The sequence below is a fragment of the Capricornis sumatraensis genome, chromosome 6 (assembly GCF_032405125.1).
Source record: "Capricornis sumatraensis isolate serow.1 chromosome 6, serow.2, whole genome shotgun sequence".
Lineage (NCBI taxonomy): Eukaryota > Metazoa > Chordata > Mammalia > Artiodactyla > Bovidae > Capricornis > Capricornis sumatraensis.
The window spans coordinates 37,423,250-37,445,941 of record NC_091074.1 but is presented as its reverse complement, the minus strand read 5'-3'; the positions used below and the strand labels follow the sequence as shown (position 1 = coordinate 37,445,941).

At 40.0% G+C, this 22,692-nt stretch overlaps 1 protein-coding gene across 3 annotated transcripts in view; it reads right to left on the bottom strand.

Moving 5' to 3' along the window:
- Positions 1-213: 213 nt before the first annotated feature.
- TTC39B (tetratricopeptide repeat domain 39B) overlaps positions 214-22,692 on the bottom strand; it is a 52,382-nt gene continuing 29,903 nt past the window's right edge. For all 3 annotated transcript variants that reach the window (XM_068973875.1, XM_068973874.1, XM_068973876.1), the window contains 6 exons: positions 21,680-21,771; positions 18,624-18,750; positions 15,057-15,165; positions 6,222-6,339; positions 3,478-3,594; positions 214-331 (listed from right to left, as the gene is read on the bottom strand). In XM_068973875.1, coding sequence (XP_068829976.1) covers positions 241-331; positions 3,478-3,594; positions 6,222-6,339; positions 15,057-15,165; positions 18,624-18,750; positions 21,680-21,771 — 654 coding nt within the window. In that variant the 3' untranslated portion in view covers positions 214-240. The remainder of the gene's footprint in view (positions 332-3,477; positions 3,595-6,221; positions 6,340-15,056; positions 15,166-18,623; positions 18,751-21,679; positions 21,772-22,692) is intronic.

The following is a 22,692-nucleotide window of genomic DNA, read 5'->3' as shown; positions in this document are numbered from 1 at the left end:
TCCTTTTGAAGATGCAAAATATAAGAGTTTTCAAGATATTACTGACCATCATTCCATAGAGAAAAAAAAAACACTTAAGTAGACCAAGAATAAACCACACAAATTATAGAAAATATTGACAGTAAAATTAGTTTTCTGTCTCTCATTCACAAGATCATTTTTCCACTTTAATATGAGGCCTAATCTATATCTATAGACGCCGGTACAAATTGAGAGAAAATTCCATCCTTCATGTTCTGATCAATCTGAAGACGATTTTTTCCAGAGGTGAAGAGCTGCCTGAATTCTGAAGTGTAGTCTGGACTCCAGCGAGTAATCTTTGTAGTTATTTCTAAAGACAGATAACAATAAAATTCTAATGTCAAAATTCCTTTATAAACCAGGGCACCACCACCCTCCTCCCCTTCCTCTCACCTTCATTCTTTATTTACTCTCAAACATCACTAAGCATAACAGTGGATTTTGTTAAAATGCAGATTCTGTTCCTGGGAGGAGAGGGGGAATGACAATATACTGTATTTCTAGAAGTTTCCAGGTGGTAGTCTAAAAATCCTACTTTGATTAGCAAGGTTTGTACTTCTCCCAAACAGCAAGAAGGTTATGCTGAGGGCTTAAAAAACTTTGTGAACTATTTTTAAATAGCTGACCTCCTTTTCTAAACTGGAAATTTTAGGCAACCTCGTATAAACAAGGTAAATAGGGTCATTCACCCCCTCAAAAAAAAAATTTAAGTTAAACATACACACACTCATGAAACAACAGTGACAACAAAGATAGTAGGATTATTTGGTAACAGCAAAATTACTTACTCCAGTTCTCACAGGCAAATATCAATGGTTTGGCCGATAATTATTACGTGACAATGTCAGGAGGGGAATTAGAAATCCACAGATTACTTTAAAACTTCACTTATATCATCCGTGTTGACGTCTCTTTGCTAGAACTGTTCAGACTCAGAAAAATGGAGTGGCTTGGATCTTGGGCTCTACTTTCACACACACCACCTTGGCCCATGGGAGAGCTATAACTTTCTCTGTAGTGGCATTCACTTCTTTCTACAGCCCTTTATGTTATACAGGTCTAAGGGTTACTTACTGGTAACCTTGCTAAGGGTTATTACTAATGAGCTAAGCCAACATCTTACTAGAATTTACTGAAGGATGTAATTGAGTATTTCCCTAATTAACCTCAGCAGCTTTGCAAAGCTCCTACTGTACAAGGAGAACCACAGATAATCAACAGTCTTGAAATTATTGGGAAGTTTGTCTATGTTGGCATCACTAGCACTGTCTTGAGTTAGTGTTGACTTTTTGATCACTGCTGGTCTTGCTTTTTCTCAGTGAATTACTAGTCTTTTATTTTCATTGCTATATATTTGCCTTATATATTACTTGAAAGTGAAAGTTGCTCAGTCTTGTCCAACTCTCTGCAACCCCATGGACTGTAGCCTGCCAGGCTCCTCTGTCCATGGAATTTTCCAGGCCAGAATCCTGGAGTGGGTAGCCATTTCCTTCTCCAGGAGATCTTCTGAACCCAGGTATCAAACCCCAGACTCCTGCACTGCATGTGGATTCTTTACCATTTGATAACACTAAATATGTCCACATGATAAATACTTGGAAACAGTACTTTTAGTCCCAAATTTTCCAATGGCTATATTTGAAGATACATGAACGTGAGCTGAAATGGCAGTCATACTCACTCTCAAGAAACTAACTTTAAAGGTGACTTTCTCATATCTCTAGCTTAATAAAACAAAAAAGTGGAATGGCTGACTCCCCTTTCTCACTTCACTTGTCCAAGTTGCTGATGATCTTCATGCTGCCAAATTCAGCAGCCACTTCTCTGGTCTCACCTTGCTTGACCTCTTGGCAACCATCTTCATAACTTCCCATCTTTCATAAAATGTTTCTTCTTTTGAAACATTTTGTTCACTTGGCTCTCGAGGATGTCATCCTAACTCATGGCCACTTCTTAATCTTACTATTTAATCTCTAAAATAACTGCATAGCTCAAGGCTCTGTGCTGGATCTCCTTCTCTAGCTATACAGCTTTCCCCAAATGACCCCACCACAGCTTTAAATATCACTGTCTCTGTCCTGCTGCTAAGTCACTTCAGTCGTGTCTGACTCTGTGCGACCCCATAGACAGCAGCCCACCATGCTCTCCCGTCCCTGGGATTCTCCAGGCAAGAACACTGGAGTGTCCTGGAGACATTCAAATATCTACAACTGGCCTTGACCTTTACACTGAACTACATGCTCATATAAATGACTGTCAACTCACCATCTCCACATGAATACCTATAGGCACCTCAAAATAACACAGTCCAAACAGAAATATGTTTTTTTTCCTCTCTTCAACCATGCTCCTCTAAGTAGTCCCCATTTCAGTAAAGCATCATTATCAACCTAGTATCTTGACACCCTCCCCCTCCTATCCCCAGCCAGGAATGCTCCTCATCCAGTCTTCTGGTGACAGATCTTCTCAGGACTGGCTTTAATTATGCTAATCTCAACTACATAGCACCTCCTCAAGGAAACCTTTCAGAATCAACTCAATCTAAAGTAACACCCAGGTACCTAGTATCATACCATAAATCTCAACGAAGGAAAAATCATTGCTATTTTTCTTATCTGTGTATTTACCAATACCCCACAGTTTAGAAAGCAGAAACATTGCCTGTTGATGCACAGTTGTTTGTCTAGAACCTTCTCTAGTGTCTGGCACATAATAGGTACTCAGTGAATACTTGCTAAATTTAAGGAAATGAACAAACCAATGAGTTATTAAGCTAGTTATGGCCTAGAGCTATCATGGCATTCTTTGTCCACTGCAAGTAGAGTTCAAAGCAAGCAGACCACAGGGTTTGTGTCCCCAATAAATGAACCATGATCACAGGAAATCTGAGCGCCATTGTCCACCAGGATTGATAAAGTGCTATGAAATTGCCACAATAGCCAGAAAGAAGAAAGAGTCAGGAAGATTCAAAGGGCTTCTTCAAATCAGAGGCTTTTTAATGAAATGAGAGAGATGGTGGAATATACCAAAAGTCAGCAAACTATAACCAAAATTATGGCCAACTCTGGGCACACCCGTTTATTTACATATTGTTGTCTATGGCCACTTTCAATACAATGGAGACCCTCTACTGAAAAGCCAAAAGTGTTAACTGCCCCTTTACAGAAAAAGCTTTCTCACCCCTGATACAGAAGAGAATAGGTCAGAAATCTGTCTTGTAGGTTCCCCCAAATCACAACATTTGTAAACAGTCATAGGGTCAGGCATTTAGAAGCTTGAAAATTGCACAATTCCAACAAAAGCCACAAGTAGAAATTAAGCATAAATTAGCAAAGGTAATAGAATGAATAATTTTTTACTAATATGTTCATTTTTAAGTATATCAAGTTATTGCTGTTGTAAAAATAGTATTGATATTCCTGACTCCATAGCAATCAAGCTGCGATTATCACTTACCTTGCAGTTTCTAGGAACTTGATGGCCTTGTCAATTTCTCCTTGGTTTTTATACAAAAATGCCAATTCAAACAGAGTAAATGGCACTAGGTAGTGGTCATACTTCAGTAGCTTTTCACTAAAAGAGTGAATGAAAAGTAATTAAATCTAAACAGAAGGAGGAACATATCATTCTTTTTCAACATATATATTTTTCCCCATTCTTATCAAAATAGGTACAGCACTAAGTCTATTACTAGAGGAAAGCTGTCATTATACAGTTAAAGAATACAATAAACCATGGCAATAAACAGTATGCTTTTAATATATTACTTTTTTTGGGGGGGGGGGGCTCACTGTATGGCATACAGGATCTTAGTTCCCCAATCAGGGATTGAACTCATGCCCTCTGCAGTGGAAGCACAAAGTCCTAACCACTGGAACACCAGGGATTTCCTCTATTATGCTTTTATTTTACTCCTTAGTCTAAATCCAGCACTGAACATTGTTTCCTCCCTTTCATATAGACAAAAACATGCAGATTTTTGAAGATTATCCTAGAAAGGACAAGACCATGAGCATGTTCAGAAATGACTCCATTTAGAAAATGACTCCACTTATTTTTCACTAAGGTTTAACTCTCTTTATACTGTTTGTCTTATAATGCTTCAAAATGTCAGGAAAGAAGGGGCCCACACTTCTGTTTACAGCAGTATTATGAAAATTATCTGATTTCCCAACATCTAGAAGCGCTGAAACAAATAAGAGCAACACCCTTTTAAAAGAAGAGCTCAGCTCACAAGAACATAAGGAAGACTCTGAAACTGAAAACAAAACCAGAACTCTAATTGCGTCGATGATGCCAAAGCACTCCTGGGTCTGTTTCAGCCAAGGCTTCGTGTCTCTCTGTCCACACAGGAGGTGAGACCTTGGGCCCACATAATACGTACAGCAGGGGCTGAGACCACTACAGAAAGCTGGGGCCCAGCTCCATCAGAGGAAGGGTAGAAGACGAGAACCCACTTATGGCACAGGAGGAAGCCAAGGGCAGTTGGCTCTGTGGCCTATACTCTGTGTGCTCAATTGCTTCAGTCGTGTCTGACTCTCCGCAACCCTATGGACTATAGCCCATCAGGCTCCTCCACTCATGGGATTCTCCAGGCAAGAATACTGGAGTGGGTTGTCGTGCCCTCCCCCAGGGGATCTTTCCGACCCAGGGATCAAACCCACATCTCTTATGTCTTCTGCCCTGGCAGGTGAGTTCTTAACCACTAGCTCCATCTGGGAAGACTGGCCTATTCTCTAGGTGGGAAGAAAAACCAAATCCCTTAAGAAATTAATAATCAATGGGTCTGTCCTCATCCGGGATTTGCAATTCAAATTTATGTGGCCTAAATGATCCAAGAAGCTCTAAGCAACAAAATTAACATGAACGTGGCCCAGGGTGAGAAAAGCCTCTGGGGCATCTGGCAGAAATAAAAGCACAGTGCTTAGAAAGAGACTCTTCCTCAGTCCTAGCCTCACTGGAGTCTCAAGATAAAACTCATTGAAGTTGAGTTCACAATCCAAAACTATAAGACACACCAGCAAACTATCCACTATGAGATTCAAAAGACACAACAAATAGCCCAAATAAGTCATCCTTTGGATCCTAATAAAAGTGGCAATAAAAGGGAGCTCAGTGGATACTTCTTTAATATATTTACTAAAGACAGCATATTATTAATTTGAGAAATAGACATCGAGTCTTTCTTCTTCTTTTAAGGACAGCAGCCCTCCTACATTCTCAGAAAACATGGTCAGAAGAAGAGGATCAGTAGTTATAGATGGGAAAGCACATGATACCGAACAGAAGACGTCAAGCAGAAGTCTGTGGCTGTGACTTATTTGGTATACAGAATGGTTTCCAAAAAATTGAGCCAAGGTTTAAAAATCAGAAGATGTTACATAAAATTCCGATTCCAGGCTTTCAATGATAAAGAGTAGGGATTATTACTAGTGGGCCCACACTGTCAAGAATAATAGTCAATTTGAGTTCAGGAGTGGCGGTACTCTTTAGAGAGACCACACAATCGCCCTGATCTGCAGTGCCTACTAATCCACATTCCCGCCAGCACTCAGAAAGGTTACCTGTCTGGCCCCTGTAGATAACTGCATCTGTGACTCCAGATGCAGAGAAGAGGGCCAGGCAACAGAACCTTGACTCAGCTCTCTAACTAGCAAAGGGGCAGGACCTCATCATCAGTGCTACTGAGGGGATAATACTCATTCATCCTAGAAAAATGCCCCTTGCCAAAAGAGCTGTTATAGCATTTATCACAGTTGTTCTTTCCTGCCAAATTATCATTACAATGATGGTTAGTCTGTTTATTCAACTCTGAAACCCTAGGATTCAGGATCACAGTTTCTGGCACATAGTGGGTACTCAAATATTGGTAGAATAAATGAATGACAGACAAATGCACAGATCAAAAAAAGTATCAGATGTTCAGTACGTTACTGCCAGAATTGAGACAGACACCTGTCAGCTTGGCTGTAAATATAGCTTTCGTGAGTCACCTCTAAACACCACGTGGAAAAGCATAAAGCCATGTTCACTTAGGTTATCATTTCTTTCTCAAAGAATAAAGAAAACATTACTGGATTCTCTTTCTGACAACACCAAGTGAAAAAAGGTTAGCAGCAGAGATAAAAGCATCACTTTCTCACAGCGATTCCCCAGAAACTGCAATTTGCACTCAAGCTGGTTTCATTGTCTGCTTTTACCTTTGGACAATATGATTGAAGCACAATTCTGCTTGCAAGGGCCGCTGTAAGTTCTTCAGGCAGCATCCTTTTAGCAGTTTCACTAGGCAGTCGTCATCTACAGAGTAGTCACTGGAGTCTTAAAGCAAAACACATACAGTTTACTCACAAAAACAAAAAATATCCTACTTAAGAGGCAGCACTAACAGCTGTTAGGTTTCAGAGGGATCATTTAAAAATTTAAAAATATGTCTGTTTAGCATATTTATGCCTCACTAAATTCAATGAAAATACTTCAAATGAAAAGAATATCAAGTTTAATACTTCAACACACCATTTGATTAAGGGGTTTATTCTTGCCTTTTTTCACTTTATCACTCTCGCCACTCAAAAAAATTTTTTTAGGTGCTCGCCTCTGAGTTAAGTGACCTTAGGTAAAAGTAAGCTTGAACTGTAAATAAAGTAAGAGCTTTATTAATTTAATGAAAAGTAAAGCAGTGAGGAGCAAGCAGGAGGCCTCTTCCTGTGGCTCCGGCCCCTAACTGGGCTGGCTTCATGTGGAAGAGGGTAATGCTTCCATGTGGAGAAGCAGATGGCCTTCTCCCCATTAAAAATTCAGGAAGGAGAACACCCTCCCCAGATCATTATGTTTACAGCTTACCAGTTCTCCCAGGTTAGTTCCTTTGGGGGATGAAATTATGTCATAAAATTAGACAAAATGATCCTGAAATACATGTAAAGCACCTAGAATCCCCACAAACTTCTAACTGCATGAGGCTAATATAGAGGATCTTCTTTCAAGACATTTTTCCTTTTGAAAATGACTCTGCCTTCTATAGCCCAAGGCTAATACATATTAACAGAAGGAACCATATCGTATATGACATCTATCTGACAAAGGTGGCTATTTCATATCTATACTGCTTTTGAATTTGGGTTTTTCTTTTCTGCAAGTTAAGTAGAAATAAGTCATTCCAAGACAGACTGATAATTTATACATTTCGGGCTGTGAACACAGGTGGGAAGGGACAAAAAAACAGAATGATACAGCTTTGAGAGTCCTTCATACTGAAATACTCTTGCTTTCAGTACAAATATCAGAAATCACCATTAACACATGCTGGCGTTTTAATCAGTAAACAGCTTGTCTATAGGAGGTTAAGGATGCTACTTAACCAAGTCAAAGAAGGTTGCTTTATTTCTAGGTGCTGAAGATAGCTGATAATCACCTCTCACTTCCAAGATCTGACAAGTTATTCACTATGAAAATCACAAATATCAATACCACATTACCTTCCCTATTAAAGACCACCCCCCCTCCTCCAAAAAAACAATCTATGTATGCTTCTAATCAACAAACCAGATTGGGGCTACATTTAGGATCTGCAGCTGATTGAATCAGCGAATGAGCAATCTGTGGATACAGAGGGCAGAGTATGGAACTTGAGCATCCAAAGACTGTGGTATCCACAGTGAGTCTTGGAATCAATTCCACGTGGAAAATAAGGGGCAACCGTATACAAAGGTGTTACTCCGTGGTGGTACGTATTAGTCTATACTACAAAGGATGGACATTCAAACATTAGAATTTATTCTATTGAACTAAAACCCTCATCTTTGTAGGAAAACAGATGCAAGCTAGCCTACTCCTTTGGAGGAAAAAATAGCCTACAAATGTTTTCACTTAAAAAAAAAAGGTTTTTCTTTACCTCCCATTTCTCACATATACACTTACTTTAAAACATATTCATTTTTTCATCTAATTTGCAAATATATAGCATTTAATCACAAATAATCCCCTTAATGACAGGGACAATGTTTTTTCTACTATCACAATGCTATACCTGGTATGAAAAATGAGTGTTCAAAGGAACAAATTAATGAAAAGTGGCCAAATTAGTTCCACAAATATAAATACCAGTAAATTTGTTCAAAAGCCTTAATAGATTTTACTGAATCGCAATTTTCTGAAACCGATTTTTTGAAGTAAATTTTTATGGAGTTTTACCTCAGTTAAATTTTAAAATGATGTGGCTTTACATTGAGTTTCCACTCAAATCAAAGTAAATATTTTTCCTGTTGAAATTATTCTATATAAAAAATTGTTTAAAAAAAATCTTACACCCATTAGCATGCCTACGACCAAAAAACAAACAAAACAGATTTAAAAAAAGGAAAGAAAATTACTAGCATTGTCAAGGATGTAGAGAAATTGAAACCTGTGTGTATTGTTGGTGGGAATACACAAAGGTGCAGCCACTAGAGAAAACAGTATGTCAGTTCCTAAAAAAATTAAAACTAGAAATGTTACATGATCCAGCAAATCCACCTTGAGGCATATATCTAAAAGAAATGAAAGCAGCATCTGAATGAAATATTTGCATATGCATGTTCATAGAAGTATTGTTCACAGTCAAAAGTGCAAGCAACCCAAATATACATTGATGGATGAATAGATAAACACAGTTTGGTATAAACACGGAACAGAGTATTATGCAGCCTTAAACATGAAGGAAATTCTGACACATGCTGCAACATGGACGTACCTGGAGGATATTAGGATAAGGGAAATAAGGCATCACAAGAAGAAAAAGACTGCACGATTCCACCTATATAGAGTCTCTAGAGTGTCAAATTCACAGTAATAAAGAGTAAAATGGTGATTGCCAACACTGTGAAGAGCGGGAAATGGGGAGCTACTGTTTAAAGGGTACAAAAAAATTCTCAAAACTGGCTGCAAAACTGGACCATACAGTTTAAAAACGGTTAATATGGCAAATTTTATAGTATGTGCATTTTCCTACAATTAAAAATGTAGAAGATAATATAAAAATGTAAAGAGGTTCATTTATCTATAATAGATAAAAACTTTATATAAAATTTTTATATCTAAATTATAATAATATAATAGATCTAAAATTTTTAAATCTATAATAACTATATATTAAGTTAATTAATAGATGCTTAATTAACTAATTGGGTTAATTAATAGGCACTTACTCCTTGGAAGAAAAGTTATGACCAACCTAGACAGCATGTTTAAAAGCAGAGACATTATGTTGCCAACAAAGGTCCGCCTAGTCAAGCCTATGGTTTTTCCAGTAGTCATGTATGGATGTGAGAGTCGGACTATAAAGAAAGCTGAGCACCGAAGAATTGATGCTTTTGAACTGTGGTGTTGGAGAAGACTCTTGAGAGTCCCTTGGACTGCAAGGAGATCCAGCCAGTCCATCCTAAGGGAGATCAGTCCTGTGTGTTCATTGGAAGGACTGCTGTTGAAGCCAAAACGCCAATATTTTGGCCACCTGATACGAAGAACTCAATCATTTGAAAAGACCCTGATGCTGGGAAAGATTGAGGGCAAGAGGAGAAGGGGATGACAGAGGATGAGATGGCTGGATGGCATCACTGACTCAATGGACATGAGTTTGGGTAAACTTCGGAAGTTGGTGATGGAGAGGAAGGCCTGGCATGCTGCAGTCCATGGGGTTGCAAAGAGTTGGACATGACTGAGTGACTGCACTATTGATGGGAATCTAAAGTTAGAATACTTTCAAATATGGAAAGCAGCCTAAATGCCCAATACTGAAAGAGTTGGTTAAATAATGATATATTATCTCCCTGGAATGCCAGGAAGCTCTTGAAATTACAAGGGTTACCTAGAAAGAATTAAAACATTTATGATAAACTACCATATGATCCAAATTTGCTGGCATATTGAGTGCAGCACTTTCACAGCATCATCTTTCAGGATTTGAAACAGCTCCACTGGAATTCCATCACCTCCACTAGCTTTGTTCATAGTGATGCTTTCTAAGGCCCACTTGACTTCACATTCCAAGATGTCTGGCTCTAGATTAGTGATCACATCATCATGTTTATCTGGGTCGTGAAGATCTTTTTTGTACAGTTTTTCCGTGTATTCTGGTCACCTCTTCTTAATATCTTCTGCTTCTGTTAGGACCATACCATTTCTGTCCCATTTCTGTCCCATTTACTGAGCCCATCTTCGCATGAAATGTTCCTTTGGTATCCCTAATTTTCTTAAACAGATCTCTAGTCTTTCCCATTCTGCCACAGGACTGGAAAAGGTCAGTTTTCATTCCAATTCCAAAAAAAGGCAATGCAAAAGAATGCTCAAACTACCGCACAATTGCACTCATCTCACATGCTAGTAAAGTAATGCTCAAAATTCTCCAAGCCAGGCTTCAGCAATACGTGAACCATGAACTTCCAGATGTTCAAGCTCGTTTTAGAAAAGGCAGAAGAACCAGAGATCAAATTGTCAACATCCGCTGGATCATGGAAAAAGCAAAAGAGTTCCAGAAAAACATCTATTTCTGCTTTATTGATTATGCCAAAGGCTTTGACTGTGTGGATCACAATCAACTGTGGAAAATTCTGAAAGAGATGGGAATACCAGACCACCTGACCTGCCTCTTGAGAAATCTGTATGCAGGTCAGGAAGCAACAGTTAGAACTGGACATGGAACAACACACTGGTTCCAAATAGGAAAAGGAGTACGTCAAGGCTGTATATTGTCACCCTGCTTATTTAACTTCTATGCAGAGTACATCATGAGAAACGCTGGACTGGAAGAAACACAAGCTGGAATCAAGATTGCTGGGAGGAATATCAATAACCTCAGATATGCAGATGACACCACCCTTATGGCAGAAAGTGAAGAGGAGCTAAAAATCCTCTTAATGAAAGTGAAAGAGGAGAGTAAAAAGTTGGCTTAAAGCTCAACATTCAGAAAACGAAGATCATGGCATCCAATCCCATCACTTCAAGGGAAATAGATGGGGAAACAGTGGAAACAGTGTCAGACTTTATTTTTGGGGGCTCCAAAATCACTGCAGATGGTGACTGCAGCCATGAAATTAAAAGACACTTGCTCCTTGGAAGAAAAGTTATGACCAACCTAGATAGTATATTCAAAAGCAGAGACATTACTTTGCCGACTAAGGTTCGTCTAGTCAAGGCTATGGTTTTCCCTGTGGTCATGTATGGATGTGAGAGTTGGACTGTGAAGAAGGCTGAGCACCAAAGAATTAATGCTTTTGAACTGTGGTGTTGGAGAAGACTCTTGAGAGTCCCTTGGACTGCAAGGAGATCCAACCAGTCCATTCTGAAGGAGATCAGCCCTGGGATTTCTTTGGAAGGAATGATGCTAAAGCTGAAGCTCCAGTACTTTGGCCACCTCATGCGAAGAGTTGACTTATTGGAAAAGACTCTGATGCTGGGAGGGATTGGGGGCAGGAGGAGAAGGGGAAGACCGAGGATGAGATGGCTGGATGGCATCATGGACTCGATGGATGTGAGTCTGAGTGAACTCCGGGAGATGGTGATGGACAGGGAGGCCTGGCGTGCTGCGATTCATGGGGTTGCCAAGAGTCGGACACGAGTGAGCGACTGAACTGAACTGAACTGAACCATATGATCCAGTAACCCCACCTTTGCATATTTATCTGAAAAAAAAATACTATCTCGAAAAGATATATGCATGCTCATGTTCACTGCATTATTTACAACAGACATGCATGGAAAAGATCTAAGTATCCATCAATGGATGAATGGATAAAGGAAATGTGAAATACATGTCTGTGTGTGTGTAAAATGGAACATTCAGCCATGAAAAAGAATCAAATTGTTCCATCTGCAACAACATGAAGGACCTTGAAGGTACTAATGCTAAGTGAACCAAAGTCAGACGAACATTCTATGTTCTCACTTCTACGTGAAACCTAAATAAATAAAAGCACATAGATATAGGGAATAGACAGGTTGTCAGGGGCAAGAGCTTGAGGAGTAGGAGGAATACGTGAAGAGGTCAGAATGCACAAACTCCCAGGTATAAGGCAAAGGAGAAAAGGAAAGATATACATATCTGAATGCAGTATTCCAAAGAATAACAAGGAGAGCTAAGAAAGTCTTCTTCAGTGATCAGTGTAACAATAGAATGGGAAAGGCTAAAGATCTCTTCAAGAAAATTAGAGATACCAAGGGAACATTTCATGCAAAGATGGGCATAATAAAGGACAGAATGGTATGGACCTGACAGAAGAAGATATTAAGAAGAGCTGGCAAGAATACATAGAAGAACTGTACAAAAAAATCTTCATGACCTAGATAACCATGATGGTGTGATCACTCAGCTAGAGTCAGACATCCTGAAATGCAAAGTGGCCTTAGGAAGCATCACTACAAACAAAGCTAGTGGAGGTGATGGAATCCCAGTTGAGCTATTTCAAATCCTAAAAGATGAGGCTGTGAAAGTGCTGCACTCAATATGCCAGCAAATTTGGAAGACTCAGCAGTGGCCACAGGACTGGGAAAGGTCAGTTTTCATACCAATCCCAAAGAAAGGCAATGCCAAAGAGTGTTCAAATTACTGCACAGCTGCACTCATCTCACACACTAGCAAAGTAATGCTTAAAATCTTCCAAGCCAGGCTTCAATCGTACACGAACCATTAATTTCCAGATGTTAAAGCTGGATTTAGATAAGGCAAAGGAACCAGAGATCAAATGCCAACATCCATTGGATCATCGAAAAAGCAAGAGTTCCAGAAAAACATCTACTTCTGCTTTATTGACTATGCCAAAGCCTTTGACTGTGTGGATCACAACAAATTACCTGCCTCTTGAGAAATCTGTATGGAGGTCAAGAAGCAACGGAAAAGGCAATGGGAACCCCCTCCAGGGCTCTTGCCTGGAAAATCCCATGGACGGAGGAGTCTGGTAGGCTGCAGTCCATGGAGTTGCGAAGAGTCAGACACGACTGAGCAACTTCACTTTCACTTTTCACTTTCATGCTTTGGAGAAGGAAATGGCAACCCACTCCAGTGTTCTTGCCTGGAGAATCCCAAGGATGGCGGAGCCTGGTGGGCCGCCATCTATGGGTTCGCACAGAGTCAGACACGACTGAAGCGACTTAGCAGCAGCAGCAGCAGCAAGAAGCAACAGAAAGAACTGGACATGGGACAACAGACTGGTTCCAAATCAGGAAAGGAGTACGTCAAGGCTGTATATCGTCACCCTGCTTATATAACTTATATGCAGAGTATATGATGCAAAATGCTGGGTGGGATGAAGCACAAGCTGGAATCAAGATTGCCAGGAGAAATATCAATAACCTGATCTGCAGATGACAGATGATATGGCAGAAAGCGAAGAAGAACTAAAGACCCTCTTGATGAAAGTGAAAGAGGAGAGTGAAAAAATTGGCTTAAAACTCAACATTCAAAAAACTATGATAATAGCATCCAGTCCCATTACTTCATGGCAAATAGATGGGGAAACAATGGAAACAGTGAAAGACTTTATTTTCTTGGGCTCCAAAATCACTGCAGATGGTGACTGCAGCCATGAAATTAAAAGACGCTTGCTCCTTGGAAGAAGAGCTATGACCAACCTAGACAGCATATTTAAAAGGAGAGACATTACTCTGCCAATAAAGGTCCATCTAGTTAATGCTATGGTTTTTCCAGTAGTCATGTATGGATGTGAGAGCTGGACTGTAAACAAACCCAAGCACCGAAGAATTGATGCTTTTGAACTGTGGTGTTGGAGAAGACTCTTGAGAGTCCCTTGGACTGCAAGGAGATCCAACCAGTCAATCCTAAAAGAAATTAGTCCTGTGTATTCATTGGAAGGACTGTTGCCGAAGCTGAAACTCCAGTACTTTGGCCACCTGATGTGAAGAACTGACTCATTGGAAAAGACCCTGATGCTGGGAAAGATTGAAGGCAGGAGGGGAAGGGGATGACAGGGGATGAGATGGTTGGATGGCATCACCAACTCAATGGACATGAGTTTGAGCAAACTCTGGGAGTTGGTGATGGACAGGGAAGCCTGGCATGCTGCAGTCCATGGAATTGCAGAGTTGGACACTGAACTGGACTGAGAGACTGAACTGGACTGAAGCCAGGTATAAAACAATTAAGTCATGGAGATGTCAAGTACAGATGGTGACTACAGGTAATACTATATTGCATATTTGAAAGTTGCTAAGAGAGTAGATTTTAAAAGTTCTCAACAAAAGAAAAAAATTTCTGTAATGATGTATGGTGACAGACATTTACTAGACTTACTATAGTGATTCTGCAATGCGTACAAATATCAAATCATTACACGGTACATCCAAAACTAATATAGTGTTATATCTCAGTTTTATCTCAATGAGAGAAAAGGTTATGATATAATAAATAAAAAAATATAGGCTAGAGTATGTCCAGATACACTATGATCATAACTATAAAAATAAATCTAAGTGGGCATAAACAGAAACTCTAAATTAATTGTGCATAGTAGGAAAAACAATGGTGACTTTTTTCACCTACGTTTTTCAAATGTAATGTTTAACTTTTTAAAGGTATTTGTAAAGAGAAATCTCATTAAACATTTCAGCCCCATGCTGTGCCCAAAGTAAAAAATGTTCTAAATGAGGAGCTCATCCCTGTAGTCACAGACAATGATTTAATCCTCCGTTATCACACACCCCCAGTTCTCCACCCTTTGGCAGCCACTAATCTGCTTTCCATCTTTATGGACTGATTTATCCTCGATATTTTATATAAACGGAATCACACACACTGTTGTCTTTTGCCTCTGGCTTCTTTCACGGAGCCTAACGTCCTCAAGGCTCATCCGTGCCCAGGCTCATCCGTGCCCAAGGCTCATCCGTGTTGTATCAGGTACCTTCCCTCCATCTTGACTGCAATCAACCAAATACCTGCGGCTCAAGGTCTTTGTCCTCATCACGCACACAGATCAACATGAGCAGATGTGCACGGGGAAAGGACGGGAGGGGGCAGCCGTAAAGATTTCCAGGCTCTCACTTTTCATACTTACTTTCACTTTGAAGAGCTGCCTCGGCCTTTTCAACAGTTACCAACAGGTTTTCAGAAAGGTCTTTTCTCTTGCTCACTAGTGGAAAACCATTCCAAACATACATCATTTCCTAATGAGGAAAAACGAGAAACCATTCACAATTACGTGAGGTCATTCGGTGTTCTTTACAACAACAAAGCCACGTGTGAATGTTTTGCCTCAGTTGCTAGTGATCTCAAGAGATCATTTTTCTTAGCTTTCTTCATTTGGAGTTTAGTGATTTAATCTCCCCATTTTCACTTTATTTAATGCTTTTAATGCTTTCTGGCTTTTATACTACAAAATAGTTCAGTATATATAGTTTATTGTGTCTTCACTGAAAAATTGATTTGCTCATTTATTTAACAAGTATTTACTAAGCACCTACTGGTATCCAATCCTCTTGGAAGATAATAGATTACAGATAGAAATAAATATAATATTTTAAAATGATATTATGAACAATTCAAACATAAATTCTTGTTACTCTTAAGTAAAGGGAAACATTTTTTCTACATCTGCCAATTGTTTACATAAAATGTTTCCAAGGACATCAGTGCAAATGAACATAGGAAATATTTCACCTGGCTCAGGTTCTTTTATACCATTAAAAACATGTGACAGTCCAGTAATGCAATCCAATATGCAGAAAATACATTCATTTAAAGGCCATATGGCAGAATGACAGCCCCTAAAAATGTAAACTAATGATTTCTCATTGCAAATTACATTTAATAGGCTAACAGATGAGAATTTTTCTTTTTTTTTTGGACCAAAAGCAAATGTGCTCTTGCTTGAAAATATTTTTCTAATCTTCCTGGTAGTTCAGTTCATATTTTGAAAGGTACAAAGTAAGCAGGATAATTAGAATCTCCTTGGAAATAAATAAATGGTAAAATATGTTAAGATTGTTTGAACAGCCTCTTACAGGGAAGCAGTAGAAACGAGGAAAATACACTGGAGTTGAGTGACAGCAAAGTCATCTTCACCTTTTGGGACTGAAAACTAAGATCACAGCACTCCTTTGTTTTACATCTAAATTTTCTTATTGCTAATCGTGTAAGAGTTCAATAACTTTTGGAATATTTATTTACACTGATGATGATTTTTTAAAATTTTGTTTTTATTGATGGAACATTTTATCAGAAAAAGAAAAGTATGTATGTGAACTGGTCATTTTATGAAATACAAGATTTTGGCAAAATTCCTAGTTACCACAAATTCAAGCCAATTCTACACACTGAGCCCTGGAGAAAGAAGTGCTCTGAGTTAACCTTCCTTAAGGCCCTTAGCAATCAGAGCAACATATACATCATATGTATACACAAGCATCTCAGTTTTAGGATGGAGAAAGGACTATGGTGCTCTAGAAAAATCCCAGGCAAGTTCTGTGACATGGAAAGAAAACAATCTCCCAGCATTAATCACGTGATAAAAATGAGGCAGGAATGGAGCTGAAAGGTGTCATGGGTAAAACAGTAGCAGGCTCCCATATTGGCTGGAAAAGGAGGGTGTTTGGTCATTTTTGTGATTTGCATTGTGTTCTTCTTTTTACCTGTGCTCAGATATGATTTACAGAGTGGCCATATTTTTATCTCATTGCATCACAGGCACAGACCAGGCACAACCTGGTCTGAGGGTGGTGTTCTCTGAGATTGCTTTTTTTAAGTAGGAAATACCCGGGCTGAGGTACTCGGTGCAGGCTAGCCCCCAACGGACACCTGTGAGGGGCTGCAGTTTACTTTCTCACAGAATAATATTTAAAGAACTCCTATAAGTCACTGCAGTTTCCCTGGTGGCTCAGCTGGTAAAGAATCCACCTGCAATGCAGGAGACCTGGGTTCGATCCCTAGGCTGGGAAGATCCCTGGAGAAGGAAACGGCTACCCACTCCAGTATTCTGGCCTAGAGAATTCCATGGGCTGTACAGTTCATGGGGTCACAAAGAGTCAGACATGGCTGAGTGACTTTCACTCACTTTGTAATTTATAAGTCGATGATAAAATAATAAATAACCTAATAAAAAAATTAGGGAAATAAGCGCATGAACAACAATTCATGAAATAAGAAGTAAAAATGAACAAGCACATGAAAAGCTCAATCACACATTAAAAAAATAAAACACTGTTGGTAGGAATTTAAATCAGTACAGCCCTTCTGGAGAGCAATCTGGCAATGTCCAAGTATTAAATGCATATGCCCTTCAACTTCGAATTCTACTTCTAAATATCTCTCCCACAGAATTATATGCCCATGTACAAAGACAGCTATAGAAGAATTTTCATTGTAGCCTGTTTGTGGTAATAAAAACTGGAAGCTAAGCAACTGTTAAAGGGGAAGAATTGAATATACTCTGGAATCAAAAGAAAAAAATCAGGAACCTCCAAAAAAGGACAGCGGACGTAGCTTGCACTAAACATTTTCTCTGTGTTACATGACTACTCACACAAACTAGACCCCAACTGCTGCTACTGCTAAGTCGCTTCAGTCGTGTCCGACTCTGTGTGACCCCATAGGCAGAAGCCTCCCAGGCTCTCCCGTCCCTGGGATTCTCCAGGCAAGAACACTGGAGTGGGTTGCCATTTCCTTCTCCAATGCATGAAAGTGAAGAGTGAAAGTGAAGTCACTCAGTCATGTCCAACTCTTAGCGACCCCGTAGACTGTAGCCCACCAGGCTCCTCCGTCCATGGGATTTTCCAGGCAAGAGTACTGGAGTGGGGTGCCATTGCTGTAATTTGATATATTCAGTACTTTCTAAAGAAATCTGCATTAAGACCATTTAACTTGAAATTATGCTTGTCATGAAGCCGAACCTAAATGGCACACTGATCAAGAATGGGAGCTCTAGTGTTAGGCTGCAACAGAAGCCACCAGCCACTTACGGCTCTGGAGCAATGTGGCTGGTTCAAACCGAGACACGCTCTAAGCATAAAACACGCACCAGACTTCAGTGGATGAGTACAATATAAAAGAAAGTGAAATCTCATTAATAAATCTTAGGGATTACACGCTCAAATGACAAAATTTTGCATGCGTGCAGGTGTGTTGTTCAGTGGTTTCTGACTCTTGGTGACCCCATGGACTGTAGCCTGCCAGGCTCCTCTGGCCATGGAAGGTTCCAGGCAAGAATACTGGAATGGTTGCCATTTCCTACTCCAAAAATTTCGCACAAACCGGGTTAAACCAATATTTTGAAAACGATTATCATGTGTCCTTCTACTTTTTAATTTTTTTACCTTTTGATTTTGAGGGTAGCAGCTAGAAAAGAGAGTTACATATGTGGCTTGCATTATAATTCAACTCAATTTCAAATAGGCCAACTCACCTCTCTCTGTCTGAATTTCCTTATTTGTCAAATGAGGCTACAAAGAAAAATTCCTCTCATAGAGTTACTGTAACACTTAAATGATATATTTTATAAAAAGCCTTTACCAAACATAATGATTTTCAACTTAGCAAACTTCACAACAAAAGTTAGATGTTCTCCCTGCCCCTGAAACTAGATAATGTATTTCTAGGATGCAAAGAATAAGTAAATAAAGGCAGATACCAGGGCAGGCAAAACGAGCTTCACGGGTGCTGGCAATGAGGGAGAGTAACGACGAGCCTTCCTCACAGCAAACTTCTCAGTAGGGATCGATTTCCCAGCAATTCTCTGCTTCAAGCCATCCACCTGTCTGTGAAGAGCCCCAGTTCCAGTGAAAAGTCATTAGAACACAGGCAATATTTATACCTGTCCCTGTTATGCTGCGCTCCCCAGAGTAGTGGATCAGCACCACCAGGAACCCTGTTCAAAATGCAAATTTAGGCTTCACCCCAGACCTAATAGTGGTTTCCCTGGTGGCTCAGATGGTGAAGAATCTACCTGCAATGTGGGAGACCTAGGTTTGATCCCCGGGTCAGGAAGATCTCCTGGAGAAGGGAATGGCTACCCAACCAGTATTCTTGCCTGGAGAATTCTGCGGACAAGAGGAATCTGGTGAGCTACAGTCCATGGCTTCTCTGATAAAAGTGGCTCAAAAAGAGTCATCAACTCATGCATAATTTGAGAAAATGTTTCCCAAGCGTAGGTGATTTTGAAAATAATCAGCTAAGAACATATAGCATGTTTACAATTTTCCTCTCAAAATTCTAAGAAATTCCAATCATAGAATTCACAAGCACAGAAAAGTGAGAATAGAGGCTACATATTTGTAGGGCACTTTCTCATACATAATCTTGTAAATGCACCAAACAGGTCACCAAGAAGGAATTTAGGGAAATATCTAATTACACCACTGAAAGAAAGAGGAAGATGCAATGAGAGAAAAAGCATTCCATATGAAGACAAGCTTGTGTTGTTATTTCTCAGCACAATCTTGAGATATGGGTTTTTTTAATTGAAGTATAATTGACATATAACATTACTTTTAGGTGTACAAACGGCTACGGTTTTAAATCAGAATGCCCATCATGAATGTTAATTAATATCAGCGGAAACAGCAGTGGACATACGAGGTGAGGGTTGAGGGAGAGGGTCAGAGGCGTGCAGAGGACATGAAACCTCCTGATTTAAGGATCACAGAGTCTGTAATGAAGAGAACATTTGGGGGGATTCTCCTCTCAGTATCTCAACAAGTTAGATGCTATCACACATATAGCAGACTTCAAGCTTTTGCCTGAAAATAACATTAGTTACATGTTTCACAGAAATTATTTTGATGCAGAGAAAATTTATTTTGGAGTGGAGGAAACTGAGATGAAAAAGATCCCAATATGTCTTCACATTCCATTCCATTTGTTGTCGTGTGTGTGAAACAAGGAAATGCATTTCACCAGTAGCAGCTGGCATCCCATGGCTCCCACTAATGTACATTCTACAGTCAGTATACACACGGTCCAGTTTCTAAAAAGCATGGCAAAGTTGTCCTGGTCCTACCTTCAAATCTGTCCTGGCAAGTCTGAGGGTGCAGACAAACCATTACTTCTCATAACGTGGCCACAGAATATAGTATTCCATTAAAAGTGTTTGTCATCAATTATGTTTAAAGAATGCAGTGGGGCTTCTCTGTTCCCCTCGCTGCCTCATCTCCAGAGGCCACGTCCTCCTTTCTACCACAGTCACCCACTCCTACAGTTGCATCTTAGGCCATTTCATCATCTGTAACTTTTCTACATCAGAGCACAAACTCAAGCACACCAACCATCCTCCTCATTATAACCTCGGCTGTTCTAATGAGACTTTCGGTCCTCTTGTCTTTCAACTTTCTCCCAACTCAGCAGTCTCCTTTCTCCCCATCCCTCCATACTCCTGCTTAGCCTGCCCTGCAGGCAAGCTTTACTGCTGCAGGCTCTAGCTTATTTCCTAGACTCCCTTGCCCGTGCCTAGTTGCTGCACTCATCTTCCTGCAATGAGAACAAGTTGGTATCACTGTACATTCAACACCAACCTCCAATGAGCCCTCGCACCGCCTGCCATTCCCCGTCCTGTACTTCTCTCTGTTTCACTCTCTGCAACAATGATTTCAAACATTCTCCATCCTCCTCAGACCTCCAGCCCACTCCTTTCTCTTTCGCTCTCAACAGACAGCCCTGCCTCGACACACGAGCTGGCATGCCTCTGAGCCTGCTCTGGACTTCTTCCTGCGTGATACAACAGAGGACCTGATCCTCCCTCTAAATAAAGCCGGTCCTGCCATCAGTGCTTTGGAGTCTATCTCCTCCTGACTTTTCAAGAGCCTTACAAAGGTCAGTTATCCCATTTCTCACTTGTATGTACAACTGTCTTTCTGAACTGGGTCCTCCCCAGTGGTTTTTGAGAATGCCCAGATCTCTCCCATTAATATATTCTTTGATATTACATCTCCCTCCAACTTTCTCTATCACTTAATGTATTTAGGCTTAACTCTGTTCATTTCTTTGTATCTCATTCACTCTTTAGCCAACCCCAGTCTGGTTTCCACCTCCATTCTATTACCTTATCATTTCCTGCATGGGATACTAATGATCTCTGTGTCACTAAAAGACATCTTGTCTTATTTTTTAAGCCTACAGTACATAGTATTCCCAGGCAGCCTCCCATCCAAGTACAAACCAGCCCCGACTATGCTTAGCTTCCAGGATTAGACAAGATCAGACGTGTTCAGGGTGGTATAGCCATAGACTTCGTCTTATTTTTTTTTTTAATTCTGTATTCTGTGAGACATATTTTGAGTAATCTCGGATATTCGTCTTACTTTGGCCTATATACAAAATGTAGCATTACGTCCTGCCAATATCAGCTTTGCTTTAGTTCGTTTAATGTGCAGTGCCCCTTCCTGCTGTTCCTTTGGTCTCAAACTGTATCAACACAACTCTCCACCTGCCTCTGCAGCTCCTTCAGACCTCATCTCAACTATTATTCCCCCTACGCTCTAATCTATACCTCTCCTCTCAATGGGGAACAGAGGGACTGGGTAGTGTTGGGGATACAAGTATTATGGGTTTTTGCCTTGCTACTAGCAGTTTCAATCATTGGGAGAGGAAAGAACATAGGTTTACTAGGGAGTTTTGAATGTTTTGACATACCTAAGTGAAGGTGGCAAATGGGAGCTGGGTATATAGGTCTGGAACTCATCACGAGCTTACCTGAATAAAGTTACCACATCCTCTTTCACTGCTACCACATCCTCTTCTGGAAGCATACTCAAAATTGCAGCTTTTAAGAACACATATGTTGCCTTGTGAAAAAGAAAAGCAGTAGTTAGAGAGCACCCTAGGTACATGATATTTCCACCTTGTAAATCATGAATGACCCACAGGACTGCCCTGGTGGTCCAGTGGCTAAGAATTCACTTGCCAATGCAGGGGACGTGGGTTTGATCCCTGGTCCGGGAATATCCCATACGCCATGGGGCAACTAAGGCTGAGCACCACAACTACTGAGCCCAACAGCCACAACTACCGAAGCCCCCATGCCCTAGAGCCCATGCTCCGCAGCAAGAGGAGCCACTGCAATGAGAAGTCCACACACTGCAACTAGATTAGCCCCGCTCACCACAATTAGAGAAAGCCCACATGCAGCAGCGAAGACCCTGTCAGCCAGGAACAAATAAATAAATAACAATTTTTAAAAAAGAATGAACTACAAGTCTGCCAGATATAGTATCTGAGGTATCAAAGACAAAAAAGGGAAATGAAGCCTCTTGCTACCTATCCCAAATAAGATCCACACTTTCCACCAAATTTTAGCCATTCTGCTATTATTCAACTTTAATGTTCATGGATGAGGAAGTGGACAAAACGAAAAAGAGATCATTATCTCATTCCTCCCAATTTCTCACAAATGGATCAGGTTTTTAGAACTTTTTAAAACTGAAGTTTCATTGATTTACAATACTATATGAGTTTCAAGTGTACAATATAGCAATTCAATATTTTTATAGTTTAAACTCCATTTAAAGTTGTTATAAAATATTGGCTATATTCCCTGTTTTTGCAACCTTGTTATCTTATTTATATCTATTACAGTGTACCTCAATCTCCTTTGCCTATCTTGCCACACCTGTTAGAATGGCTATCATCAGAAAGACAACAAATAACAAATATTGGCAAGGATGTAGAGAAAAGGGAACCTGGTATATTGTTGGTGGGAATGTAAA